Here is a 26074-nt window from a genome sequence, read left to right on the forward strand (position 1 = left end):
ATCACCCTCACCTTGATCTCCTTCCACCTATCGCATTTCCAATGCCCCTCCCCCAAGTCCCTCCTCCCTACCTTTTATCTTAGCCTGCTGGACATACTTTACTCATTCCTGAAGAAGGGCTTGTGCCCGAAAGTTCGATTCTCCTGTTCCTTGGATGCTGTGCATTTTCAGCTCTGATCTCCAGCATCTGCAGTCCTCACTTTCTCCTCCTACGTTATTCAAATGCCTTGCACAGTTGCAACATACTGTTAAGTAAATTCACCAATGAATAGTGGTGCAAATTGATTTTTACGGCTGCAAAGTATAATTATTGATATTGGGGTTTCTGTGCATTTTGGAATCCAGCAGGTGGTATGGTTAATCCAAAGGCATTTTGATAGTTTCTTGTATGCACAGAGTCAACACTGGGATATAATACATCACGATATAATACTTAGTCACCAACAAAAACCAGAGCGAGATCAGAATCGCAATGCGGAAGGTTGCATCCTCTGTTGAACCGAGATTTCGGGTCAGTAGGTGTTGGTGGATGTCCTCAAAACATTCAAGGTAAGTTGAATATTGGCCTTGCAAGAGGATTGAAAGAGGAGTGAAAGTTAGTTATAAAGCTCGGATTAGATCTTAAGTACAACATTCAGTTCTGTGCACTGCACTTCAGGATGGATTGGTTAGTTTTTAAAGGAGTGCAGTACAGATTCATCAGAATTATACTGAGGCTAAAAGCATTAGATAAGCATTGCCTCAGCTTGAATTCCCTTGAGTGTCGGTAAAAGGATGATCTTTTCGAGGTGCTTAAGTTTAAAAGGTTTGATGGGATAGAGAATAACAATTTCCTTTGGGGGGATTCAGAACAAGGGCGCATAACCTATCCTCTGCCGGGGTAGAAATAACCTGTATTTAAAATATTCCCTTTCACAATCTTAGGATGTCCAAAAGTAACTTAATAGCCAATTAAGTACATTTTGAAAATGTTGAATGTCTGCATGATCACTTAAAAATGTCAGATCACTAAATATTGCAAAGAGGGATAGCAAAGGTTACTGAACTGAGGAGGATTGAGTACTCTATGCAAATCAGCTGTGGCCGAGTTGAATGGTGGAACAAGCCAATTCTCACCCAACCGTTTCCAATTTTTAGACTTGAATTCCTGTTCATTTTCCTTAAACTCTGTGAATATGTGACTTTGCAGCAGTCAGAAATTCATTGGGCAGGCCTTGGTCCATGAGAAATTCTCGTAATTCACTACTTAAAATTGTCAGAACCTTCTAAATTATATTCCTGATATCATGTTACTTACAAGTAAAAATCCTGTGTATGGTCTGCTTTGACTTAATTATTTCTCTTCAGCATTAATTTAGATCCAAAGATAAATTGTGGAATGCAATCAGTGTGTTTTAATACACATTTGGTTTTATGAAAAGTTACTAGCTTTATCTAGGAGTACATGGATAATTTAATGATGGGACCATGTGCATGTCATAACTTGAGGCTGACGTGTGTGGTTTGCTAGAAGGCTTTTAGGTTGTTGAGGCTGCACAATGTCCAAGAACATTGGTCCTTGCAGATGAAATTTATAAAACAATTGCCAGTTGCTGAACTGAAACTTTAACTTGAATTATAGATTACCTCAGCAAAGAGCTAGTTTCCACATTCAACAGAAACTGAGATGCCATCACCATTCTCCCCTCTCGCCTTTTAGCATTCTGAAGGGACTCTTCCTCCTGGATATTCTGAAATGCTCTTCAGTCGCCCAACCCTTCCTCGCATTTGCTCAGCTTCTCATCCCAAGCCCATGAGGTACAGCATCTAATCCTTTTAACTCCTCCCTTCCTGCCATCCTAGCTCTCCCATGAGTTGCAAATGAAGTACCGTCTGTCTTGAACTTGAAATTCAGTGTACCACATTTACTGCTGTACTTTGGAGAAATTGAACACAGATTAGATGATTTCTTTGCTAATACCTCAATTTTATCTTGAGCATCTAGCTGCTGCTCATTTTAATTCCTCACTCTTAACTTTTTTGCTCTTGGCTTCTGGTACTGTTTCAATTAAGTTTGAGAAACAGTATATCTACCATACTCTAATTTGGTTCTTTATAACCTCCAAACTTGACACTGAATCTCAGATCACAACTTCTGTTTTAATTGTTTTTAGAAAGCAGTTGTTGCTAATGGTTCTGTCTTGTTTGTTCCTGGCAAAAAAACTACTTTCTTGTCTGATTACCAGTCCTCCTCTGTGTTACATAATATCTCCTTCCATCCAATCAAATTTGTTCCTTCTTTCCCTGACTGTACTTGCCTAAAATCTTTCACGTTTGTAATATTTTTCAAGTCTGAGGAAATATTGCTGACCCGAAACATTTTTTTTAACCTGTGGATAATAGTTTTTTCAAAACCCATCAGTTAGCCCTCATATGTAAACGCCCTTGAAAAGGTCAAGATTAGAGTGGTGCTGGAAAAGCACAGCAGGTCAGGCAGCATCTGAGGAGCAGGAAAACCGATATTTCAGGCAGGAACCCTTGCCCGAAACGTCAATTTTCCTGCTCGTTTGCAGCCTGACCTGCTGTGCTTTTCCAGCACCACACTAATCTTGTCTCTAATCTCCAGCATCTACAGTCCTCCCGTTCGGCCGTGAAAAGGTGGTGAGCTGTTTTCTTGAACTGCCGTCATACACTGATATTCCCGTAATGCTGTTGTGTTAGAGCTGCTGATTTGTGATCACACATCCGTGAAAGAAAGATGTGATATTTCCAAGTTGGGGTGGTGAGTAATTTGGGAACTGAAGTGCTGGTATTTTTACATACATGCTGTTATTATCTTTTATAGATGGAAAATTTGGGAGGTCTAGTTTTGAGGCCTTGCTGAATTGCTATAGTGCAACTTGTAAATGGTGCACACAATAGCTATATTACATCATTTACAAGGTGGTGGACAGTGGCCACATCCACTAAATTAACCAAGACAGCTGCTTTGTATGGATAGCTTCAGCTTAGAGTTATGCTGACCATAATGAATGGTGGTGCAGGCTCGAAGACTCGTGCACCTATTGTCTGTTGTCTCTCCCCTTACCTGAGATATGGTGACTCTGTTTAAACCCACCAGTGATTGTGTATATCTAATGAGAGAGCAGATTTTGGTCCTCTGGAATTATGGCAACTTTACCTTTTAATGACATGGGAGGATGCCATTAAGTCCCTAACTACCAGCAGCCCATTTCCCCACTCAATTCCTGTAGACCTGCAAGTTTATTTCCCTTATGCATTCATCCAGTTTTCATTATCTTTGGTCTCACTACCTTCACAGTGAGTTCCAGCTGGTTATCGCATGCTGTATGAAAATTGTTCTTTTTCACATTCCTCTTTGTTTCTTGCCCAGAATTTTAAGCTGTGTTCTCTTGTCCAACTAATGGGAATGACTTTACTTTGTCCAACTTATGTAAACCTGTTATAAACCATCCCCAATCTCTCTCATTCTGAGGAAAGCAATCTCAGCTTCTCCAGTTCAAATTTGAAGCTAATTTCCTTCATTCCTACAAACATTTCTTCAACATCTGCTTCGAGGACCCTCAATCCACCTAAAATAGGGAGCAGGTACAGTACTCTATATTTAAATGAAAGGTTCAGCATAACCTTCCTGCTTTTGTACTATATTTATAAAACCCAAGATTCAATTAGTCTAGCTAATGATGCCAGAAATTTCTTGCCACTTTCATGAATCTATGAACCTGGACCTCAAGGCCTCAATGTCCCATCACATGCTTTAGAACAATGATTAATTTTGCCTCTCCATCCCTTCCGCCAAACTGCATCACCCTTCACATTTCTGTATTAAATTCCATGTGCCATTTGTCTGCTTGTTCTTTTAGATTCAGTGTCCTCTTGCAGTTGATTGATCATATCCCACTGCTTGACACACGAACACAGTTGGTATCACTGGCAAAGTTTGAAATTTTGCTCTCCATTCCAATATGCAAGCCATTTTATCAAAAGCACTGGTCCAAACATTGAATTTTGGGGAACACCACTTACCATCGCCCATCTATTGCTGAAAAAAACTATTTAGCACAACTCCATTTTCTGTCCTCAAACCATTTTTTAAAAACCAAACTGACATTAACTCCATGAGCCTCAGTTTTATTAACTTGCCTTTCATGTGATTCTTTGTCAAACATTTTCTTAAGATCTGTTCCCTTTTGTTGACCTTAACTTCATCAAAAGGTTCACTTAAATTAATCAAGGGTGATAAACCTTTATAAATCCATACTGGCTCTCTTGAATTAACTCAAACCTCTATAAATTGATTATTTTTAGCTGGCTTATTCACCTTGACTCATCTTGAGTGTTGATATTTCATTTATTGCGTTCCTGATTGATGTTTTGGCACTAAAAAGTGTGGGATGTCAGTAGATGAATTGCTTGCAAAATATTTAGTCTTAACTTGATGAAACGCGACAATTTATGATCAGTGGTGAGTCTCGGAATATTGATGGTGGATTGGATGAGCCTAAATATGTCCAGGGTATTGATGCAAGTTTTGATGCATAACAGTATGTTCTGTTTCATTGTCATTTCTGACCTGACTTTAAGAGAACTTCCAGCATCTATTTTATGAGTAATCGAGCATCTGTCAAATATACCACTTGAGCAGAAAAAAACCCTATAAATCCTAGCGAAAACATTGCATGCACAAAGTATTTAAGAAAAGTTAAACATGCCCATAAACCTTCCTCTAATGGTTTCTTCCACCTGCTCACTCCTACCAAATTTCATTAAGACTTTGTGGAGCTGCTGAATGCTTTGGATTCAGATTGCATGCTCTCCCTGGCCGCCAGCTTGTTAATACCAAAAGTGCTTAGCTAGCAAGGGGTTTAAATTCCTGTACAATTGTTAGTTGCTCTGGTAGTAACTTGCAGAATCAATCGAGTTCCTATGTTTATGTCTCCTGCCCCGGAATCTACCTGTTGGAACTTCTGCCACCTCCATGACTGCCACCAAGCTGCAGGGAGAAGGCAAGAAAGGATAGCAAGAAGCAGAGGGGTAAACAAATGAGCTGAAGAGGTGGGGAGAAGGGAAGCTATGAAGAATATATTGATGGTGGGGAGGGCTATGATAGTAATAAATATAGGCCTTCACAGATAAAAAAGTTAGCATTACTGTTGCCCAGAAAATTGAAAAGAGAAAGAGGGACTCTTTCGAAGAGTGAAAATAGTGAGACTGATTTCATTTTTTTTAGTTAAAATTACATTGGGAGCAGAAATTTTAGTCTTTGGATGTTTTTGCATATAGAGTTGGCCTACAGCTCCTTTTGAAAGTTATAAGCTTTCTAATGTATATAAGATTAAACATGGTAATCCTGTGTTGTCAAATTTTGCTCTCTGTCATTGCTGTTTTATTTTTTAAAGATCTGGGATATTGGTGGACAGCCAAGGTTTCGAAGTATGTGGGAACGTTATTGCAGAGGAGTCAATGCTGTTGTGTAAGTATGACTTGCAGTTTATTACCGTTACTGTAAAGAGCAGTAGTGTGAATTTTGATATATTCACTGACACTCTGTCAGAAAACTATAAAATATTGAGCATACCAGCTTCTTAGTCAGCAAAGCTGTTTCTGAAGTCCCTTAGTCTCTCTCTGCACATAAAACGCTGTGTTGCATAGAATGCTGGATATCCATAGTCGTCTTTAAACATCTGACTCTAGTTAACATTGAGATCTTGCTCTCAAATCATGACGTTGTTTCGGCAGGGGTTCTGACCTTCTTTCAGTGTACCTGAGTTCTTGATATTCACTATGCACTTGAACTACTTTCATCACTGTTTGCAGAAAGTCAGTGAACTGAAACATTTAATCCTGTTTCTTGTTCCACATTTGATGAGATGCTGATTGCTGATGTTTTACATTAATTAAGGTAGCTAATTAGTTTTACATCTAATTCAACTGCTCGAAACTTGATTTTAAGACTAATGCATAGGAACAGAAATTAGGCCATTCAGCCTATTGAGTCTGCTTCGCCATTCAATCGTGGCTGATAAGCACATAAGGCTGAAAAACCTGCTTTTTCCCTATAACCTTTGATCCCTTGGCAATCAAGAACTTATTTATCTCTTGTTTTAAATAAACTCAATGATCTAGCCTCCACAGCCCTGTGGCGGTGAATTCTACAGATTTGCTACTCTCTGGCTGAAGAAGTTTCTCCTTATCTACGTTCATTTTAAAGGGTCTTCCCCTTACTCTAAGACTGTGCCCTCAGTCCTATCAATGGAAACATCCTCCCAACATCCACCCTGTCCAGGCTTTCAGTATTTTAATTTTCAATCAGATCCCCCCGCATCCTTCTACACTCCATTGAGTCGAGTCCCAAAGACCTCAAATGTTCCTCATGTTAAGCCTTTCATTTCTGGGATTGTTCTTGTGAATCTCCTCTGGACCCACTCCAGGCCAGTACATCCTTCCTGAGGTATGGAGCTCAAAATTGCTCATAACACTCTAAATGTGGTCTGAGCAGACCATTATAAAGCCTCAAGTGCATCCCTGCTTTTTTATTCTAGTCCTCTTGAAAGGAATTACAGCATTGTAATTGTTTTCCTAGCTACCTACTCAACCTGCAAGTTTACCTTAACAGGCACTTGGACTAGGACCCCTCAGTTGCTTTGCACTTCAGATTTACAAATTTTCCCCTCATTCAGAAAATAATCCACACCTCTTCTTCCTATCAAAGTGCATGACTTTACATCTGCCAATTCTTTGCCAACTCTCCTAACCTGTCTAATTCTTTCCGCAGTCTCCTCACTCCTTCAATACCACCTGCCCCTCCACTTACCTTTGTATCATCTTGAACTTAGCCAGAATACCCTCCGTTCCTCTATCCAGATCATAATGTATAAAGTAAAAAGTTGTGATCCCAACACTGACCTTTTTGGAGCACCACGAGTCACTGGCTTGCTTCCTGAGAAGGGCCTGTGTATCCCCACTCTCTGCATCTATGAGACAGCCAGGCTTCCTTCTATGCTAGTACTTTGCCTCTAACACCATGGGCCCTTATCTTACTCAGCAGCCTCCTGCGTGGCACCTTATCAAAAGCTTTTTGGAACTCTGGATCGATAACCTTGGTCTAACCTGCTTGCTACCACCTCAAAGAATCCTCGCAGATTCGTCAGGCATGACCTCCCCTGAATGAAACCATGCTGACTTTTCCCCATTTTACCATGCACTGATGGGATATAACTTGTCTTCCACAAAGTATTAATTTAGTTCCTCAGCTATTTCCTGCATGGACCTAAAGGAAAGGGTTTGTAATGTGTCCATTCAGTTAGGATCTAAGTGCAGAATTCAGAGTGCAAGTTACCCATAATTTTAAGCTGGCAGTAACTTGCTTGCATTGTTCACTGTGAGAAATAATAAAATTATGAACCAACTTTATAGCTTTAAAGACTAATACTTGACCTTCAGTGAGTAGGGCCTGAAGAATTATGGTCTCCAGTTTACATGACTTTTGGTAACATGCAGTCTTCTTGGTCTGGCTACATCAAAACTTGATTTTTGTCTTAAATTGGGAAAATATAGTGGAGCATTTTCTCAACCAGTCAACACTGAAGGCATTGCCCCCCCATGTCCTATCTGTAGCTTCATCATATCACAATTGTGTATTCTCAACAGGGATTAGGTCATTTGTAGAAAACAGTGAACAAACCTGTGACCTTTACCATACATTTCTTACGTTCTGTGTAAACTTGCACAAAAATAATTGATTTTGGTAGCTACCTCCGCAGCAATGCATTAGGTTAACAGAATTCTTTAGAGTACCATTTTAAATTTGAAGAATAAAAGTAACATGAGAGGAGGTTTTATCCCTCCAGTTTATTTGCTGTTGTCTCCATTCTTCAGAATGTAGTGAGGTGTTATGATACAATTTGAGTGCAAATGGCCTACTGTGATTTAGGGCAAATGATTGATCCAGTAGCGAACTTGGGTGGATGACCAGCTGAGGTTGACTTACAGCACAGATCATGGATTTAATGAGAGGCTTTTCTGACGGTTAACTGCCAGCCGTTCAGGTGCCGTGGGTTCCATAACCTTCATTATTTATATCCCTTTGATCTGCTTTTAAAATGAGCTTTGTATTGTCAGCAATGACTTCCATTGCTCTTATGCTGAGTTAATATTTCCCAAGGTGCCTCACAATGGCATGATAAATGTAGAATGGGAGAACATGTGCCAGTTTGTCTTTGTTTAGGTTTTGGGTGAGAACTGAAATTTTAAGTACTTCCCCATAGTGCAAAGGTTGGTTCTGCATTTTTGTGCCAATGCTACTGATGCAAATGATAAATTTAATTATTTCCAAAGAATTGGAGATCCTTTGAGGAAATGCTCTCAAGCAGCGATGGGAGATGTACGCAGTTTATTTGCTGAACAATCCACTACATTAATATAGTCAGAATAGAATGCATTTTCACTTGCTGTCCTAAACAGGGTCTGGGTGCAATGACATCATTAAATCACATGCACTTAGTAGAAAGTACATTACACTTTGACAACATGGGTAAATGAACTCTGATGGAAGGTTAAGAGATATACTAGGTTTTGAGCAAGTACAAAATTGGGGAGGAAAAAGCAAAAGGGAAGGCCTGTGAAAAGGGTTGAGATAAGAGGTTAAATAATGAGGGAGAATGATGCCTGTCAAAAATACATTGTCAGGTACCATCCTAACACCGCTGTTAAAGCCACTGAAAAGGTGTCACTTTTTTGAGTGAGCTTTACATAACAAAAGATGAACAGCAACTCTGACATGTCCTGTGATCACAATGCAGTCTCCTTGCATTGGGTGAATGTAATGCAAATTATATCCACTTTGCTAAACACCTTCAGTACATTTGAAGGCATGACCCTGAACTCAGTCACCTAGACCAGCTGTCACCTGACATCTGCCCTTCACCTGCAATATTCCACTGAACCCTCAGGTTAGCTTGGAATGGCACCTTAACTTTACCTTGGAGTCTTCCAGGTTCAACAGTTCAGCAATTTTAGGATTGTTTTTGCCCAAGTTATTTCAGACAACTACTGATGATTCTGCTTTTTTACTTACACCTCCTGTGGGCCTTTCTTTAGTGGTTTACTTGGCCTGTTGTGGTTTGGTTTTGCTTGCGCCATGACGTATTTGTCATTCAATTTCTCCTGACTTCCATTCTACCCCAAGCCTTCCTTATTTTTATTTCTCCTTTCTGTGCCTCTGTTCTTTCTTCAAACCTATTGCATCTCTAATTTTCCAGTTCTGATGAAAGATCATTATTGCATGAAATTATAAAATCATATGCTATGCGAATGAGCATTGAGTTTACATTTGACTATTATTCATTTCAATTAACTGTTCATAAAATTAATTAGATATATCTGGATTTCCAATCTGTGAGAATAGTGGCTGTTGCAGTGGATAAAGCTATTCTCAACAGACTTGTAGCCACTAAACCACATAGTTTGGAAGCTTCACTTCTGCTTAAGGTAGTTTCCAAAAGAGTTTTTGTATCTACTTTGACAGTGTTGGCATCACAAAGGAGCATCTACATTCTGCAAATGTTTATTAATGTGATTAATAATGTGATAATTACTAGAGAATCCAGTTTTTGTGATATTGGCGAAGGAAAAGATATTGGCACTTAGCAAAATTGGCAAAAATTTATATCATTTCCAAAGAAAACCAAAGATATCACTACTGCCATGGACCTCCTAGCTTTAGAAATAGGAAAATGGTTTGTGCAATCAATACATGCACAACTAACAAAATTTGTCATTACTTTTTGTTTTGTAGCATAATTACTTTCTTTACTTTAAAGGTATATGGTGGATGCTGCAGACCGTGATAAAATTGAGGCTTCAAGAAATGAACTTCACAATCTGTTAGACAAACCACAACTCCAAGGAATCCCTGTGAGTACTTATTTCTGTATTTACAAATGATTTTCAATTTATTTTCATTCTGTATTTTGCACTTTTTATTCTTAAGCTTTGATTATTCCACTTCTTATTCAAGTATAAATTTGTAGCTTTGCAAGAAAGCACTCACAATTTTAAAATCTGCTCAAACATTAAATTGTAATTAGAACTGTCAAAGTTGTGCTTAATGCAATCTAAATACAAGGTAGTTATTCAACATTAATGCAGATCATATTTGTTTTAAAGATGTGGTCGTTGATATTTCAGATTTACTTTCCTCAGTAAAGTATACCTCAGAATTTCCCCTTCTGGTTGGAGACACTGGAGTCAGCTCCTTTAAATTTAAAATGTTGAGTCTCTCCTGTTTTACAAGGTATTTGTCCACTCTGTGTATTGGTGTTCGAGTGGCAACAATGGACAGAAATCTTAAGAGAACTTCTCATCTCCTAGACTGGTTTCACAGGATCGTTTATAATGTCAGCTGAAATTTTCACTTAATGTCTTTTTCAGTTGGTGACTTTTAGATAATGTCATGCTGCACTTGAGTGTCAACGTGGATTATGACCGAGCACAAGTGAAACAAAAGGGAATTTTCAAAATAGTAGGATTAAACTTTCCAGATGAAACAAAATACAAAATTGTTGGAAAAACTCAGCTGGTTGGGCAGCATCTAAGGAGAGAAAGCAGAGTTAATGTTTTGGCTTCAGTGACCCTGAAGAACTCTGGACCCAAAATGTTAACTCTGCTTTTTCTCTACAGATGCTGTCAGACCTGCTGAAGTTTCCCAGTAATTTTGTTTTTGTTTCTGACTTCTAGCATCCACCATTCTTTCGGTTTTTTTTGCCAGGTGAAGTCTTGGTTTAATGTTTCTTCTGAAAGACTTGTAGTACTCCCCCTGTACTGCACTGAAGTGGCAACCTGGATAAGTTAGCCCTGAAGATAAAATACTGCAGATGCTGGAAATCTGAAACCAGGCTGGAGAAACTCAGGTCTGGCAGCATCTGTGGAGAGAGGAAGTATTCAGGTTTGAGTCTGATATGACTACTTCAAAGCATCACTGAAGAGGAGTCATTGAACTCGAAATGTTAACTTCTGAAGCAGAGATGTTGCCAGACCTGCTGTGTTTAGCCAGCATTTTATGTTCATCTACTTCCATTCCTTGCAGTGGCAGTGAACACTTATTGCAAGTGTTGAGTTCAATGTATTGCTGGTGGTAATTCTAAAGCTTGTATATGGGCTTGCAAGTTGCTAATAGCCAGTAACTTTGGAATGATAGCCTGCCAATTATCTCTGTGGAGAAAACATTACAAACACATGGGTGGTTTGTTTTTGCTGATTTTTTTTGTGTTATTATGCAGCACGTTATGCTCCTGCATTACTACATGTGTATTATCTCTAGTGGTCTGTAAAGTTTTTTCTGTGGTAACTTAAGCTGTGGTTTTATCAGGTACATGGAAAATTTGAATGAACTGCTCAAGTCTTGCATTTAACTTTAAATTATTGTTGTACTCATAGGACAGCAGAGGGTGCAATGTCTCAGGGTTTTAATAAGAGTACAGCACTGGTTTCTGTTCTGTTCAAACAATATCATTGCAGTGGCTGATTATTTGTTTTGGGCACTGCTGAGAATTTTCGGTTTACTCATTTCAGGAACTCCATGATGTGTGTAAATTGTTTTGATTGTGACCAAATGCTTTCAATTCTGTTAAGCTGCCTGTTGTAACTATTTAGTTTAAATTTATTTCAGTAGTAGTTGTAATGTGCATTATGAAGTTTGACAGTTAATACCTGGGCAGTGTGAGCATTGGACTTCAGTGTCTCAGATGCCATTGTCCACTTGAAACACATGAGAGAGACTAATGAAGCCTCTGAAGAGTCACTGCTAGGTTCCAATGAAGTACAGTTGCATTTATGAAGTGCAAGACATTTTACAATGTCTTAAAATGAGGTGATGGAAGTAAGTTAGTGGTCCTCAGCATTATGGCTGAAAGCAGGCACCTTGAATAATTAAACTGGGAAGAAAGTATAGAAACTGGAGGATGTCTATGTCTGCCCAAAGTCAGAACAATGAGCTTCAAAGTCCACAGTCATGAGGTCAGTAAAGAAAAAGTAGGATTGCTTAACCAGCACCTCATGGAAGGATCCCATGAAATCTAAAGCTTGAGAAATAGTTGGAGAAACAAGAATTAAAGCAAATTTTGAAGGGCTGTTATGTGCCTTTTGGGTAAACCTAGAAGAAGTGAATAAGCGTGCAAGATTTCAAGCTAAGGAAACTTTGGTTGAGTAAGCAGCAACACAGTTTATAGCAGAAGGAATTTATAAACTAAAGTGATGAGTGATCCTGTTTGCTTTGTTTAATTATTTCTGATGTTCAAATTTTTCAGTTTAAAAATGTGAAATCTTGTGTAGTTGAGTGTTTGGATTTTGCTTAAACATCAGTCCCTAATAAGATTGCAACAACTATAAACCTGCATGCTGCATTCCAGTCACATTATTTTGCAATTTTAATCGCTGTAGTACCTCCAAGGGTTTAGAGGATATCTGAAATGTCAGCATTCTGCCCCATAATTAACAGATTTATCTACATCCTTCACAAGCATATGCTAGATTAATTTGAACCCAAGGCTGCTTGTTGCAAGCTGAAATTCTTGATAACTTAGCAAGACCACGAGTGAAAGTCATGTCCTTCAGTGGATGTGCCACTTTTAAATTGCCTATTCTGCTGATTTGGGGATTAAGCAACATCAATTTTAAATTCCACTTTCAAGGTCAGGAAGGAGAATATTAAATTACAAATTTTTTGACTTGTGCGTTTTTTGGAGACCAGGGTGACAAGGTCTGGTTACCCTGCGCTGCCATTTTCAATACTGTAAAGTGCTCTAGAATCTAATTGCCAACTCCCAGAACAGTACTGACAAATGTGCTCCATAGCTGTGAGCATTACTCTGGTAGTGGTTGTAACTTTGTTGTGAGTTCTATGGCCCTGCCCATATCTTAGTCATCCTCCAATAGGAGCTCACGTCATATTGGCAGACTTGATCATTTTTGTGGACTGGGAATTAGTTGTCTGTAATCAATTAAATTGTTGGTGTCAAACTAGTTTCTAACACACAAGCTATGCCTCGCTACAAATCATGTGAGAAATAGAAACGTTACATGGACTTGGGCTTTTGAGAGGATGACATAAGGCAGTGTACAGAAGGCACTGACAGCAGTGAGTTATGATGTAAGGTCATTGGGCAGGCACTTCAGTGTGATTCCATGCTTTATGCGCCATTTGCTTTAAAATCAAGTGAAATCCTGTAAAATATACTGATGAAACCCAGATTCAGGAAGGGTGTGTTACAATGCTGAGTAGATGCAGCTACTGCTATCTGGGGAAAGCCCATAGCACAGCTGTTCATTGAAATGGAAGCAATTTTGAATATTCAACACACTGCACAACAGCTTTGAATTAATGCTCAATGTTTTAATTTTGTTCTTTTTATAGATGTACAATCCTTTTTTAGAAAAGGAACAATGTTGCTCGTGTAGTTAAGATTTGCTATGCTGTGAGGGTTGGAGAAAATTAACTGGCCAAATGTCATTTGAAGTACTTTGTGTCCTTGTGCAGGCAACTTAAGTGTTCCTTTGCTGTGTATGAAAGGCCTCAATAATGCTGAGCAAATTCATTAACCAAGAGTTTTGTGCTCCATTTAATGAAAGTGACCCTTTCAGAGAAAAACAGGTGTCCTTTGACACATTAGTTTTAACAGTTTTTTTTAAAAATCCTTACAGGTGCTAGTTCTTGGGAATAAGAGAGATCTTCCAAATGCCTTGGATGAAAAACAGCTCATTGAAAAAATGTAAGTAATTTTTCTAGAACTGTGCACGTCTTCCTCTTTAGGAAGTTCTTGCCTGTATTGTAGCATGAATTGTATTGAACAATTGAAGCAGACATATTTTGTCTTAATATTTAAATATAGTGGGCACTGGTTTTGTATTGTTAACGTTTGCTTTATTTGAATGTACTGTTCCTTTTAGTATATCTGATTGAAATGCTTTGTGTTGCAACTCCTTATTTCAATAGCGCCAATCTTGATTATTTATTGATTTTATTGTCATTTGTACCTAAGTACAGTGAAAAGTTTTGTTTGAGTCGTACAGGCAGATCATGGTAAGACATGGATGTACAGAACAGAAGATTTAGACAGAGGTATACGGGTGACATTCTGTTCATGATTTCATCACAACTTGTGTTTTTACTATACCTTTTAAAGAGTGCAAAAAGGAAGTTTTCAAAATGGAATTGTATAATGCATGATTGGGCATATTTCCAATAGCCATATCCTCTAACTTTTTTTGGGGCAATTTGTTTTAGTGCACAGCCTTTTTACGTTTTTTGCATGGCCCTGCTTAAGGTAACTTACAAGGACCAAGTTGAGTGGAATTGGTGCTGGAGCTTTTGGCTGGTTGTGCAACATAGAGGAAGCATTGCTTCCAAATGTTGCTTGTTTATAAATTATGCATGTTTCAAAGGCAATCTGTTTCAGGCCCTGTCTGAAGCCTCCTCATTGATCCTGGAGAAAGCCTGGACAAGTTTGCTATATTATCCTATCTCATTTATACTACTAAAAATTGAGGAAATGATGTGCAACACAGATAGAATTGACAATTGATTTATCTACTGGTTAAAATCAACGAGGTAAACTCCTTTTGGCAAGCACTTGTTTTGTTATTCTCATGCCACTGCTGTTCAGATTTTAAGTTGGTCATGCAAAGGCTCTTATGTGCAATTGGTTGATTGAAGAAACAGCAACACTGATTTAAATTTGTTCATGAGAAAGTCAATGTACATTGGAATCTCTTGTTCAGCCAGTCATGTATAGCAGTCAGACCTAATTGGCAAATTTAACCAAGAATACATATAGCAGATTTAGCTGTTGAAATATTACATTTCACTTCAAAATAGCTATCTTCGAAAGCATTTCAAGTGTGTTTAAGATATTACATGACACATTGCTTTGGTTATTTGGGAGCTATAATAAAAGTGAATTTTTAAAGTGTAGACGTAGCAATCCAAAATATTTGTAGTCAATTGTGTCTGTGTTTCAATCATGAATTATATATAGTTTATATGATCAGAATATCTGTCGTTTTTCTTGGGGATGAATTTGGTTTTACGTATTTAATTGTTTTTTCTGTTATAGGAATTTGGCTGCTATCCAGGATAGAGAAATCTGCTGCTATTCAATTTCATGCAAAGAGAAAGATAACATAGGTATGCAAAATTTGCAAGATTCCCTTTGGCAATGTCATTGATATCAGAAATGAAGTTAGGCAAAGCATAGAACTTATCTCTTCCTGTAATGGGCACCTGTAAGTGGAACCCAGTGGGTACAGTGACTAACTTTGTATGACAAGTCAGTGTAGTGTTGTGAAGGGTTAGTCACGTCTGATTAAAACTGTGAATCAGTTGATAGTACAAAATTTGAATATTGTTGAAAAGAGATGTGACCGATGCTTTGTTTTGCACTTATCGGGATAAACGCAGGAATACCAAATTCATACAGAAGAAAAGGATGCTGAGTATTTGGCATGTGTACTATGACTGAGGTATTACCACAAATTAGTGGGGAACTAAAGGATTCCCCAAACTCAAGAAATTCACTGATGTACAAGATTTGAACATAAGAAATGTTACTTGCATTGATGCATCTGAAAGTAACTTTTGGCAAATGTAATTGAGCCAATTGAGTTTGTTTGGTTATGGTGAATTAGTTATTGTACTATGAATGCACTCCGGGTTATACAGCAAGTTCTGCCCAGCCTTGGAATTGTAACTAACAGGTTCTTGCTTTTCCATTTTCCAAGTGAGCGGTATCTTGATTTCAGTGGTGATGCCAGGAATGTGGTTGTCCATTCCAGTAATAGGCTGATGAAACAAAAGGAACATGCTATTTGATTCTTACAAGGCAGAGTGCAACCCTACCTGCTTAGGTAGCATATCTATCTCTTCAGCAAAAAGTTATTTTGGGACATCCTTCACAAAAGTTAAGATTGTTTGGCTGAAAACGTTATATCCGCAACAAAGCCATTAAAGACAGAAATCTGGAATGAAGACAAACTGTGAAGAAACAAGGTCATGTTCTGAAAAGGATGTATCCAGTTTTTGTTTGTATATAAGATTAGTTATTGTCATGATTGAATTATATTTATTGTGTTGAACATGGGTCTGGGGAGCAGGAGTAAGCCATAGGCCCTTCAAACCTGCTCCGCCATTCAGTAAAATTATGGCTAATCTAGTTGTTGTTTCAGCTCCATAATTTTGCTTGCATTCCATACACACATCCATCAGAAATCTTCTGACTTGAATGAGCTTAAAGAAATGGCCTCCATCTGGGAAAGAGAATTCCAAGCTAACACCTTTGCAGAGAAATCAATTCTCCTTCTCTCAGTTTAGTGCAGAGAAAGATCTCTCTCAAATTTAAACTATGTATATAAGGTATTTCATTGCATCCTTTCTCCAACTATGGGGAAAAAAACAGTTTGCAGTCAAATGTTTTTGAAGGTAACATGGGTCTCCTGCAGATATGGAAAACGCTATATTTACAAATGAGCATCCAACAAGACCTCTAAGCAAATGCAGTGTTGTAAAATTGACTAATCCAATTTGAACTTGTTTTCGAAGTTTGTCAAGTTAAGTTTAAATTGCATGTATTTTGGGTGTATGATTACAGTTGCGTGAATATTTCATTATACCATTTCTGTAATTGTTATATAAGTAGCCATGTCAGTACTAAATTTGGAGCAGTTTAGTTTGAGTATGGTGCTTAATATTTAAAATTAAATACACAATTTTTTTTATGTTCTCGTCCTGGTGCACAGGTGAGAATCAGATTACTTTGACATTGTGTTGTTGGTTATCAAAAATCTGGGCATTTTTACATTGGCATTAACTTTGTATTTTTATTTTATTTAGATATTACTCTGCAATGGCTTATTCAGCACTCAAAGTCCAGAAGAAGCTGAAATTTAATGGTGAAAATCCATGTGTGATTGGCCACAGTCCACTCTGCACTCAGTTTACTTCATTCTTCATGGGATAACCTGCAGAAATACACTATTCTGAATATATTGAAATACTTTGAGTCCCTCATGACACATCTGCTGAAAAGTATGTTCTCGTTGTGAGACAAACTTGCTTTACCAATGCCATTATATAAAATCATGATTGAGACAAATGTTGAAGTCAGTGATAGAAAAGCACAAGGAAGAGCCCATGAAAATAATCATGCTTATTTCTTAGCCTCAAATGTGTTTAAATCTGCAGTATCAAGTAATCTTTTATAGCTTTTATCAATCTCTCACCATTAATGTCCTTACAAGTGGGGTTATAGAGCATGTTACATTGCACCCCATATTTGTGTTGGTGCTGTAGATATTTCAATGTCACTAGAATTTTTTAAATGTTCACGGTTGGTACAGTATTTAATTTAGTCATGAGCTTTTGCATACAAATTGAATATGTATGTTGTAGTTGGGGGACCATCACTGAAGTTTATTTAACATGCTTTAACTGAAATTTATGCGTTGGGTGTGCTGGTTGAATACACTGCTTCAACATTAGAGTCTTGACACTATTGGGCAACATGTGACCTTTCTGTAACCATGCATGCAAAACTTCCAGTTACAAGATTTGTAAATAATATATGTTGAATTGGTTTACTTTTTCTATTTAGTTGACTTGTGAATAATTGTGCTCTCCTCTCACTTCTGTTGAAATAAATGGAGTTAATGAGAGCATATTGTTGTCATGTTTGCTATCATTCAATGATTTTGTGTACAAAGTTCATTTTTCTATTTGTGGGCTTGCCTGCTGTCTAGTTTGGCCTTATTACCAGCCCCGCTTTGTTCTAAATCTAGAGAATTTTGGAAATTATAACTAATATGTCCATTACTTTTGCAGTCACTTGCTTTAAAAACCAAGAATGCAGACTGTCAGATCCAGAGGTACTTGTCAGACTTCAGGCCTATTAGTTTGGCTCGTATGTACTTGTTTTAAGTTCTTCCCTTTCACGACTTGATTTTCTATTATTCTTAGGGTGGTTTGTGTTATCTGCAGTGAAGATGGGCAAAACCTTCAGCTATGTCATTGTTTCATAATCGCCCAGTCTTATAAGCTACCGATCAGAATATTATTTAAATTGTTGTACAGTGGGATTTGGATGTTCTTGTAAGCAAGCGTTAATGTGCCGCTACATGCCAGTAGGAAGGCAAATAGAGTGCTTTTATTTTAAAGGGGATAGAATATAACAGTTAAGTCTTGCTGCAGTTAACAGAGCATTGTTCAGAACTGCACCTTGGACCTTATGTGCAGATGATCTGGAATTTCCAATGGCCAGATAAGCATTTTTTGCAGCCTAGATTGGAGTTGTGCATGGAAACCCTGCAGAATTCATGATGGAAGGTTCTGATGGGCAATTCTTGAATGTCTGGAACCTTCAAAGTCTTCATTTAAATCTGAGAAATCATAAGGTTCTCCTATAGTAATTCAAATAAATACTCTGGGAAAAGTTGGACTGTTTTTTGTTAAAAGAAGCACCTTTAATCTAACTCCTGAGTAAGTATTAAACTTAGAGCTGGCTTATCCTACACTCCAAGTACACCCTCCCCCAGACCACTTACACTCCTGACCCCTCATTTCTCAATGACAGACTTGACCCTCAATTTCCCTGCTATGCTTACTCAACCTCAGCAACTGATTCTCTCTCTTTCTTTATGTAGGTAAAAATCACAAAATATCAGGTTTGTTTGGAAGTACTAGCTTTCAGAGCGTTGCTATGGAGCAGGATCATAAGACACAAATTTTATAGCAAAAGATCAGTGTCATGCAACTGAGAGGATATATTGATCAAACCTAGATTGCTGTTAAGTCTCTCATCTTTTAGAATGGGTTGCAGGTTTTGGTTCATTAATATGTAAATCCTAGAACTACTTTTAAGTCACGTTCTGGATAACAAGGTTTTATATTAAAAAAGACATCTCAGCTCAGACAGTGTATTAGGTGTGAGGTTAGAGTCTGCCTGAATCCCAAGCTTGAGTGAGTCTGGTTCTATTTCCAAAATAGGAATTTATAAAATATTACATGGGTTGACTGCCTGCAGATTGTGCTTTTTGAGCAAAGTAGAATGTATCTGCAAATGTAGGAATTGTCGAGCTGGCTGGTTCTAATGCTGGAGCTTTAAATCACAGAATATAACACAACTGGTGTGAGAAAGGGTTTTGTGGTCTGTCGTCTTCCTGTCTGTCTTGCTCTACGAGAGACCTGTCAAATATGGCTGTACGTTTCTAAAGGAGAATTAAACCAATTTCCTGTTGGCATTGAAATACTCTTCACATTTTTAAAAAAAAAAAATTGCAGAGTGACTGCATGTGATCACCATTTATTGTAAAATTTGGCCCCTGGTTTTTTTATGATAACATTGGAAACACACAGGGAAAGTTTACTGATTCCTGGAATGAAGAGATTCTTTTATAAAGTTTTGAGCAGGTTAGGCCTATATATGTAGTTTTAAATAAAGATGTGATCTTATTGAACCTTTAGATCCTGAGGGGGCTTCACAAGGCAGATGCTGGGCGGATGCTTCCTCTCAGGCACTCAGTTTGGAAATTACAGGGCTCCCATTTTAGAAATGAGATGAGCTGTGATTTTTGTTATCACAAGCTTGCTGACATTTTGAGTTCCCTCAGCAGTGGAGGTTACGTTATTAGAGATTGAAAGCTACAAGATACTCATTCATTTCGATCGAAAGGGCCCCTGGTTATGGGATATAGGTGAGAAAGTGGCATTAAGCCACAACAAGATCAACCTTGACATTTGAAAGGCAGAGCAGACTTGAGTGGCCGAATGGCCATTGTTCCAGCAGCAGGAGGTGCAGGAGGCTGTCGGGAAGGTGAGCAAAAAAATTTCAAAACTCACCTCTAGCGTTGGGGCCCGCCTTTTTACAGGAGCAGAGGTGAACACTGGAGGCTGTTGGCAATATATTTGGGCAGCCCTGAACCCAAGACACTACACGTGCAGTGTCTCCCACCCGTCATCCTCCTCTAACCAAAAGAAAGGACTCTGGTGGGTTGCTAAGGTAAGCTGATTGTTAAAAATTTACATTTTTATCTTCTATTAATTGGTTAATTGAATAAGACCAGTGCAGAGAAGTACTAGAAATTATTTAACACCAATTTGTATGTATTAATTAACTAGGCAGACATGGCTGGTCAGGTGATATGCTGTAGCTGTAGGATGTGGGAGCTGGCTGATCCCATTGTGAACGGTAGTGATCACATTTGCAGCAGCAAGTGTTGGTTGCTGGGAGAACTCCGGCTCCGAGTTGATGATCTGGAATCTGAGCTTCAAACGCTGTAGCACATCCAGGAGGGGGACAGTTACCTGGATGTTTTGTTTCAGGAGGCAGTCTCACCTGGTAGATTAAATAATTCAAATTCAGTTAGTGATCAGGGACATCAGGGTGTGTTTGCAAGTGAGGCAGGTAGGGGGATCCTGAATTCAGGAGTAGGGGAGCCTCAGCTTTTGAACTTATCCAAAGGTGAGATTCTTGCTCCCTGTGTAGATAAGGAAAAGGCCTGCGGGGAGGATGAGCCAGCTGGCCATGGTGCAGAAGGTCATTCAAGAGGGGAGAGCAAAAAGACAAGTGGTAGCTATAGGTGATTCTTTAAGTTAGGGGGACAGATAGGACTCCCGGTCTGGCTTGCAAATGATACTATGTGGTGTGTTGCCTTCTTGATGCCAGGGATCAGGACATCTCTGGCTTGAAAAGATATTGGAGCACGAGGGGGAAGGGTCCAGTTGTTGTCCACGTTGGGACTAACCGTGTAGGCGACGGTAGGATGGAGGACCTGTTTGGGGATTATCGAGCACTAGGGACGAAATTAAGGAACAGGTCCTCAAGGGTCATAATCTCCAGATTACTGCCCGAGTCACGTGCAGATTGGCTTAGGGACAAGAACATTAGGGAATGGCGTGGGAAAGAGGGGTTCCGTTTCAAGGGGCATTGGCATCAAGTTTGGAACTGGAGGGATCTGCACCGATAGGACTTTCTCCAACTGAACCAATCTGGAACCAGTGTTCTAGCGAAAAAGGATAAATAGTGTGGTCACTAGGACTTGAAACTAGTGATTTTGGTGGTTGGGGGGAAGGAAGGGAAAGGGAAAGCCACAAGTGTAGTGATAAATGAAAAGGTAAGCAGCAGGTTAGCATGTATGAAGGAGGATTTAAGTTCAAGACAAACAATGAAAGAAGCAAAAATGAAGTATAACTCAGGAGATATTAGAGATGTTGTGAATCATGACAGTAAGAAAGCTAGCATAAAGGCACTTTACCTGAATGGTCGGCGAGTTTTGAGCAGATTTATAGCTCAGGTTGAGGTTCTGGATATAAGTTTGCTTGCTGAGCTGGAAGATTCATTTTCACACCATACCAGGTAACACCATCAGTGATCCTCTGGATGAAGCACTGGTGGCGTGACCCACTTTTTATTTGTGTTAGGTTTCCTTGGGTTGGTGATATTACTTCTTGTATCATTTCCTGTTGTTTTTCTTGGGGATGGTAAATGGGATCCAAGTCAATGCGTTTGTTGATAGAGTTTCGGTTGGAATGCCATGTTTCGAGGAATTCTCGTGCATGTCTCTGTTTGGCTTGTCCTAGGATGGACGTGGTGTCCTTCCTCATCTATATGTAAGGATATTAGTGAGAGTGGGTCATGTCTTTTTGTGGCTAGTTGATGTTCATGTATCCTGGTAGCTAGTTTTCTGCCTGTTTGTCCAATATACTGTTTGTTACAGTTCTTGCAAGTATTTTGTACATGACATTAGTTTTGCTTGTTGTCTGTGTAGGGTCTTTCTTGTTCATCAGCTGCTGTTTTAATGTGTTGGTGGGTTTGTGGGCTACCATGACAAGGGGTCTGAGTAGTCTGGCAATCATTTCCGAGATGCCTTTGAAAGGGGAGAGTGGCTAGGGTTTCTGGACATGTTTTGTCTGCTTGTTGGAGTTTGTTGCTGAGAAGTTGGTGGACTGTGTTCATTGGGACATGTTCCTTTTGAATCAACAAACACATTGACTTGGATCCTGTTTACCACACACTGAGAAAAAGAAGAGGAAATGACATCACCTACCCAAGGAAACCTAAACGCATAAACAAAAGGCAGGCAATGCCATCAGTGCTTCAACTGGAGGATCACGGTGATGTTACCTAGTATGGTAAGAAAACGTCTGAAAAATAACCTTCCAGCTCAGCGAACAAACCTACATCCAGATTCGTAACAAGGTTGATGAGTTAATGGCACAAATCATTGCAAATATGATTTGGAAGCCATCACGGAGACATGGTTCCAGAATGGTCATGACTTGAAAATAAATATCCAGGAGTATCAGACTGTTCTGAAGGACAGACAGAGGGTGTAAGGGAGGTGGTGTAGCTCTGATATTCAAGGACGACGTCAGGGCAGTGCTGAGAGATGATATATAGATTCTATGGAGCATGAGGTTGAATCCATTTGTGTGGAAGTGAGGAATTCCAAGAAGAAAAAGTCACTTAGGTGTAGTAGGCAAATAATAACATCGCATTGTGGTGGGCAATAAACATGGATATAACTAATGCCTCCAAAATTGGTATGGCTATTATCATGGATTTTAATCTGCATGTGCATTAGCCAAACCAGCTCAGTCAGGGTAGCCTTGAGGTGGAGTTTGTTGAGGGTATCTGTGTTAGTTTTCTTGAACAGTATGTAATGGAACCGATGAGGGAGCAAGCTATCCTACATCTGGTCCTGTGTGATGAGACAGGAATAATTAATGACCTCATAGTCAGGGATCCTCTTGGAAGGAGTGATTGCAGAATTTAGAATACAGATGGAGAGTGTAAAGATAAAAATCCAATACCAGAGTCCTATGCTTAAATAAGGGGGATACGATAGAATGAGGGAGGACCTGGCTAAAGTAGACTGGAAACAGACATTTTATGGTACGACAGTTGACGAGCAGTGGAGGACCTTCAAAGAAATTTTTCAAAGTGCTCAGCAAAAGTATATTCTGATGAGATGAAAGGACTTTAAGAGGAGGGATAATCTGTCATGGGTGTCTAAGGAAATAAGGCAGGTTATCAGAGCAAAAGAGAAGGCATGCAAAGTGGCCAAGAACAGCAGGAAACTAGAAGATTGGGAAAACTTTAAAGGTCAACAGAGCCACAAAAAGAGCTATAAAGAAAAGTAAGATAGAACTTGAGAAAAAAAAACTAGCACAGAATATAAAGAGAGTGAGTAAATGTTTCTGTAAATATAAAAAATGAAGACTGGATAAAGTAAATGATAAGGGGCAGTTAGTTATGGGATATGATGAAATAGCTGAGGCATTGAACAGGTACTTTGCATCGGTCTTCACTAATAACATGCCAGTAAACGACAAAGAGATGAAGGTAGGGGAGGACCTGGAAACAATTATTATTACAGAAGAACTAGTGTTGGGTAAGCTAATGGAGCTAAGGATAGGTCAATCTCGTTGCCCTGATGGAATGCACCCCAGGGTACGAAGAGAGATGGTGGGAGAAACAGCAGGTGGACTGGCGGTAATTTTCCAAAATTCTGGGGCAGTCCCAGCAGATTGAAAAATAGCAAATGTGACGCCAATGTTTAAAAAGGGAAGTAGACAAAAGATGGGGAATTATAGACCAGTGAGCTTAACCTCTCTAGTGGGGAAGATGCTTGAGTCTATTATCAAGGAAGAAATAGCAGGGTATTTCAACAGAAATTGTCCTATTGTACAGATGCAGCATGGGTTCATGAAAGGCGGGTCATACTTCACAAATCTTTTGGAATTCGATGAAAACATTTCAAGCAAGGTAGACAATGGGGACCCAGTGGATGTGGTGTACTTAGATTTCCAAAGGCCTTTGACAGGGTGCTGCACGTGAGGCTGCTACATAAGATAAGGAGGCATGGTGTTAGGGAAAGTATTAGTGTAGATAGAGAATTGGTTGACTGCCATCCAGAACAGTACTCATTTATCCCCACTGCTTGCTTCCTGTCAATCAGTGACTAGTGGTGTGCCTCAGGAATTGGTGATCGAATACAATGTTAGTAAATGTGAAGTTGTACATTTTGGTAGGAGTAACATTAAAATAGATTATTACTTGAATGGTAAGAAGTTGCAGCATGCTGATTTAACAAAGGGACCTGGATGACCTTGTGCATGAATCTGAGAAGGTTGGTCTGCAGGTACAACAATTAATTAGGAAAGCAAATGGAATTTTGTCCTTCATTACTAAAGGGCTGAGTTTAAAAGCAGAGAGTTATGTGGATGCTCCAGCTGGGTTTCCAGTTAATAGGGCCTCTGAATGTTGATTGGAGGGACAATTGATATTCTGAAAGAATAGGGGGAGGGGTGATCTTTCTATTTATTTTTTTTCATCAGTTTTAATTGTAGCTAAATGTATTGCTTTACCTTGTTATTATTGAAGGTTTGCATTCAATATGATCAAAATATCAATTTGTGCAGCATTCCCACTGTCTGAGCATCAGTAGCCTTTGAGCTAGGATCAGCCTCATTTTGGTGAGTCAGACAATGGTTGGACAGATTGCAGATGTGCTGGCCGCCAGTTCAATTTCAGTCCAGCATGATGGTTGGAGGGGTTGCCCTGCGTTCCTTTCTATTGGTTAGATTTTGATGGAGGGGTGGGGTGTGAGGAAAACATTGGAACAGCTCAAGACAGACTCACCTGCCTCTCCTCCAATCTAGTTTACTGTATCCAGTGGTCCTGATGTGGTCTTCTGTTCTCACTGATGTACAATGTAAACTCTAGGCATGTTTTGCCAAGCAGGGCCCTCCTGGTTACCACCCATTTCAACTCCGCCTCCCACTCCCTTTCCAACATTACCATCCTTGGTCACAGTAAATCAGACTGCAAATTGGAGGAACAACCCCATATGTTCTGTCTGGGCAGACTATAGCCTGAGGACTCAACACTGAGTTCTCAAATATCAAACAACCTCTGTTCCCCTTCCAGTCCCCCCTCCTCACTTCTCTCTCACTCTCTCCCTCACACATGCATGTACACACGAGTCGGTTGGGTGAATTTGTAGTTGCAGATCTATATTTGCAGGACATGCTATTTTGTTCCAAAAGTGCACAATATGTAGGCATTCGATCCATGTCTTTGGAATTCCTACTTTGGAAATAGAACCAATCTGACTCAAGATTGGAATACAGGCAGACTCTAACCTCACACTTTTAATGCATTGTCTGAGCTGAGATGTCTCCTTTTTAATATAAAGCCTTAAGTGAAATGTGACTTGAACCTGCAACCCATTCTAAGTGTTAAAGACTTAACTGCAATCTAGGTTTGTTCAAGACATCGATTCACTTGTCTGACACTTCGATCTTTTACTGTAAATTGTGTCCTATGATTCTGCCCAAAATCCACAAACGATCTCCCATCCACTGCCTCCAACCTCATAGTCCCACAACCCCGCACCGCCCGCTTCTACCTCCTGCCCAAAATCCACAAAGGATCTCCCATCTACCGCCTCCAACCTCATAGTCCCACAACCCCGCACCGCCCGCTTCTACCTCCTGCCCAAAATCCACAAACCTGACTCCCCTGGCCGACCCATTGTCTCCGCCTGCTCCTGCCCCACCGAACTCATCTCCGCATACCTTGACTCGGTCCTGTCCCCCTTAGTCCAAGAACTCCCCACCTGCGTTCGGGACACCACCCATGCCCTCCACCTCCTCCATGATTTTCGCTTCCCCGGTCCCCAAAGTCTTATCTTTACCATGGACATCCAGTCCCTGTAAACCTCCATCCCCCATCACGAAGGACTCAAAGCCCTCGCTTCTTCCTTTCCCGCTGGACCAACCAGTACCCTTCCACTGACACCCTCCTTCGACTGACTGAACTGGTCCTCACCCTGAACAACTTCTCTTTCCAATCCTCCCACTTCCTCCAAACGAAAGGAGTAGCCATGGGCACCCGCATGGGCCCCACCTACGCCTGCCTCTTCGTAGGATATGTGGAACAATCCATCTTCCGAACTACACTGGCCCCACCCCCCACCTTTTCATCCGCTACATCGATGACTGTATCGGCGATGCCTCGTGCTCCCA

The 26074-nt window shown here is 39.6% G+C and overlaps 1 protein-coding gene across 1 annotated transcript in view; it reads left to right on the top strand.

The window, feature by feature from the left end:
* Positions 1–17706, top strand: part of arl8bb (ADP-ribosylation factor-like 8Bb) — a 51700-nt gene extending 33994 nt beyond the window's left edge. The window contains exons 3-7 of the mRNA XM_043708558.1: positions 5400–5473; positions 9822–9915; positions 13699–13766; positions 15111–15181; positions 16883–17706. Of these exons, the coding sequence (XP_043564493.1) occupies positions 5400–5473; positions 9822–9915; positions 13699–13766; positions 15111–15181; positions 16883–16932 (357 nt within the window). The 3' untranslated portion in view covers positions 16933–17706. The remainder of the gene's footprint in view (positions 1–5399; positions 5474–9821; positions 9916–13698; positions 13767–15110; positions 15182–16882) is intronic.
* The last annotated feature ends 8368 nt before the right edge of the window (positions 17707–26074 follow it).

This window comes from Chiloscyllium plagiosum, chromosome 18, assembly GCF_004010195.1.
Source record: "Chiloscyllium plagiosum isolate BGI_BamShark_2017 chromosome 18, ASM401019v2, whole genome shotgun sequence".
Lineage (NCBI taxonomy): Eukaryota > Metazoa > Chordata > Chondrichthyes > Orectolobiformes > Hemiscylliidae > Chiloscyllium > Chiloscyllium plagiosum.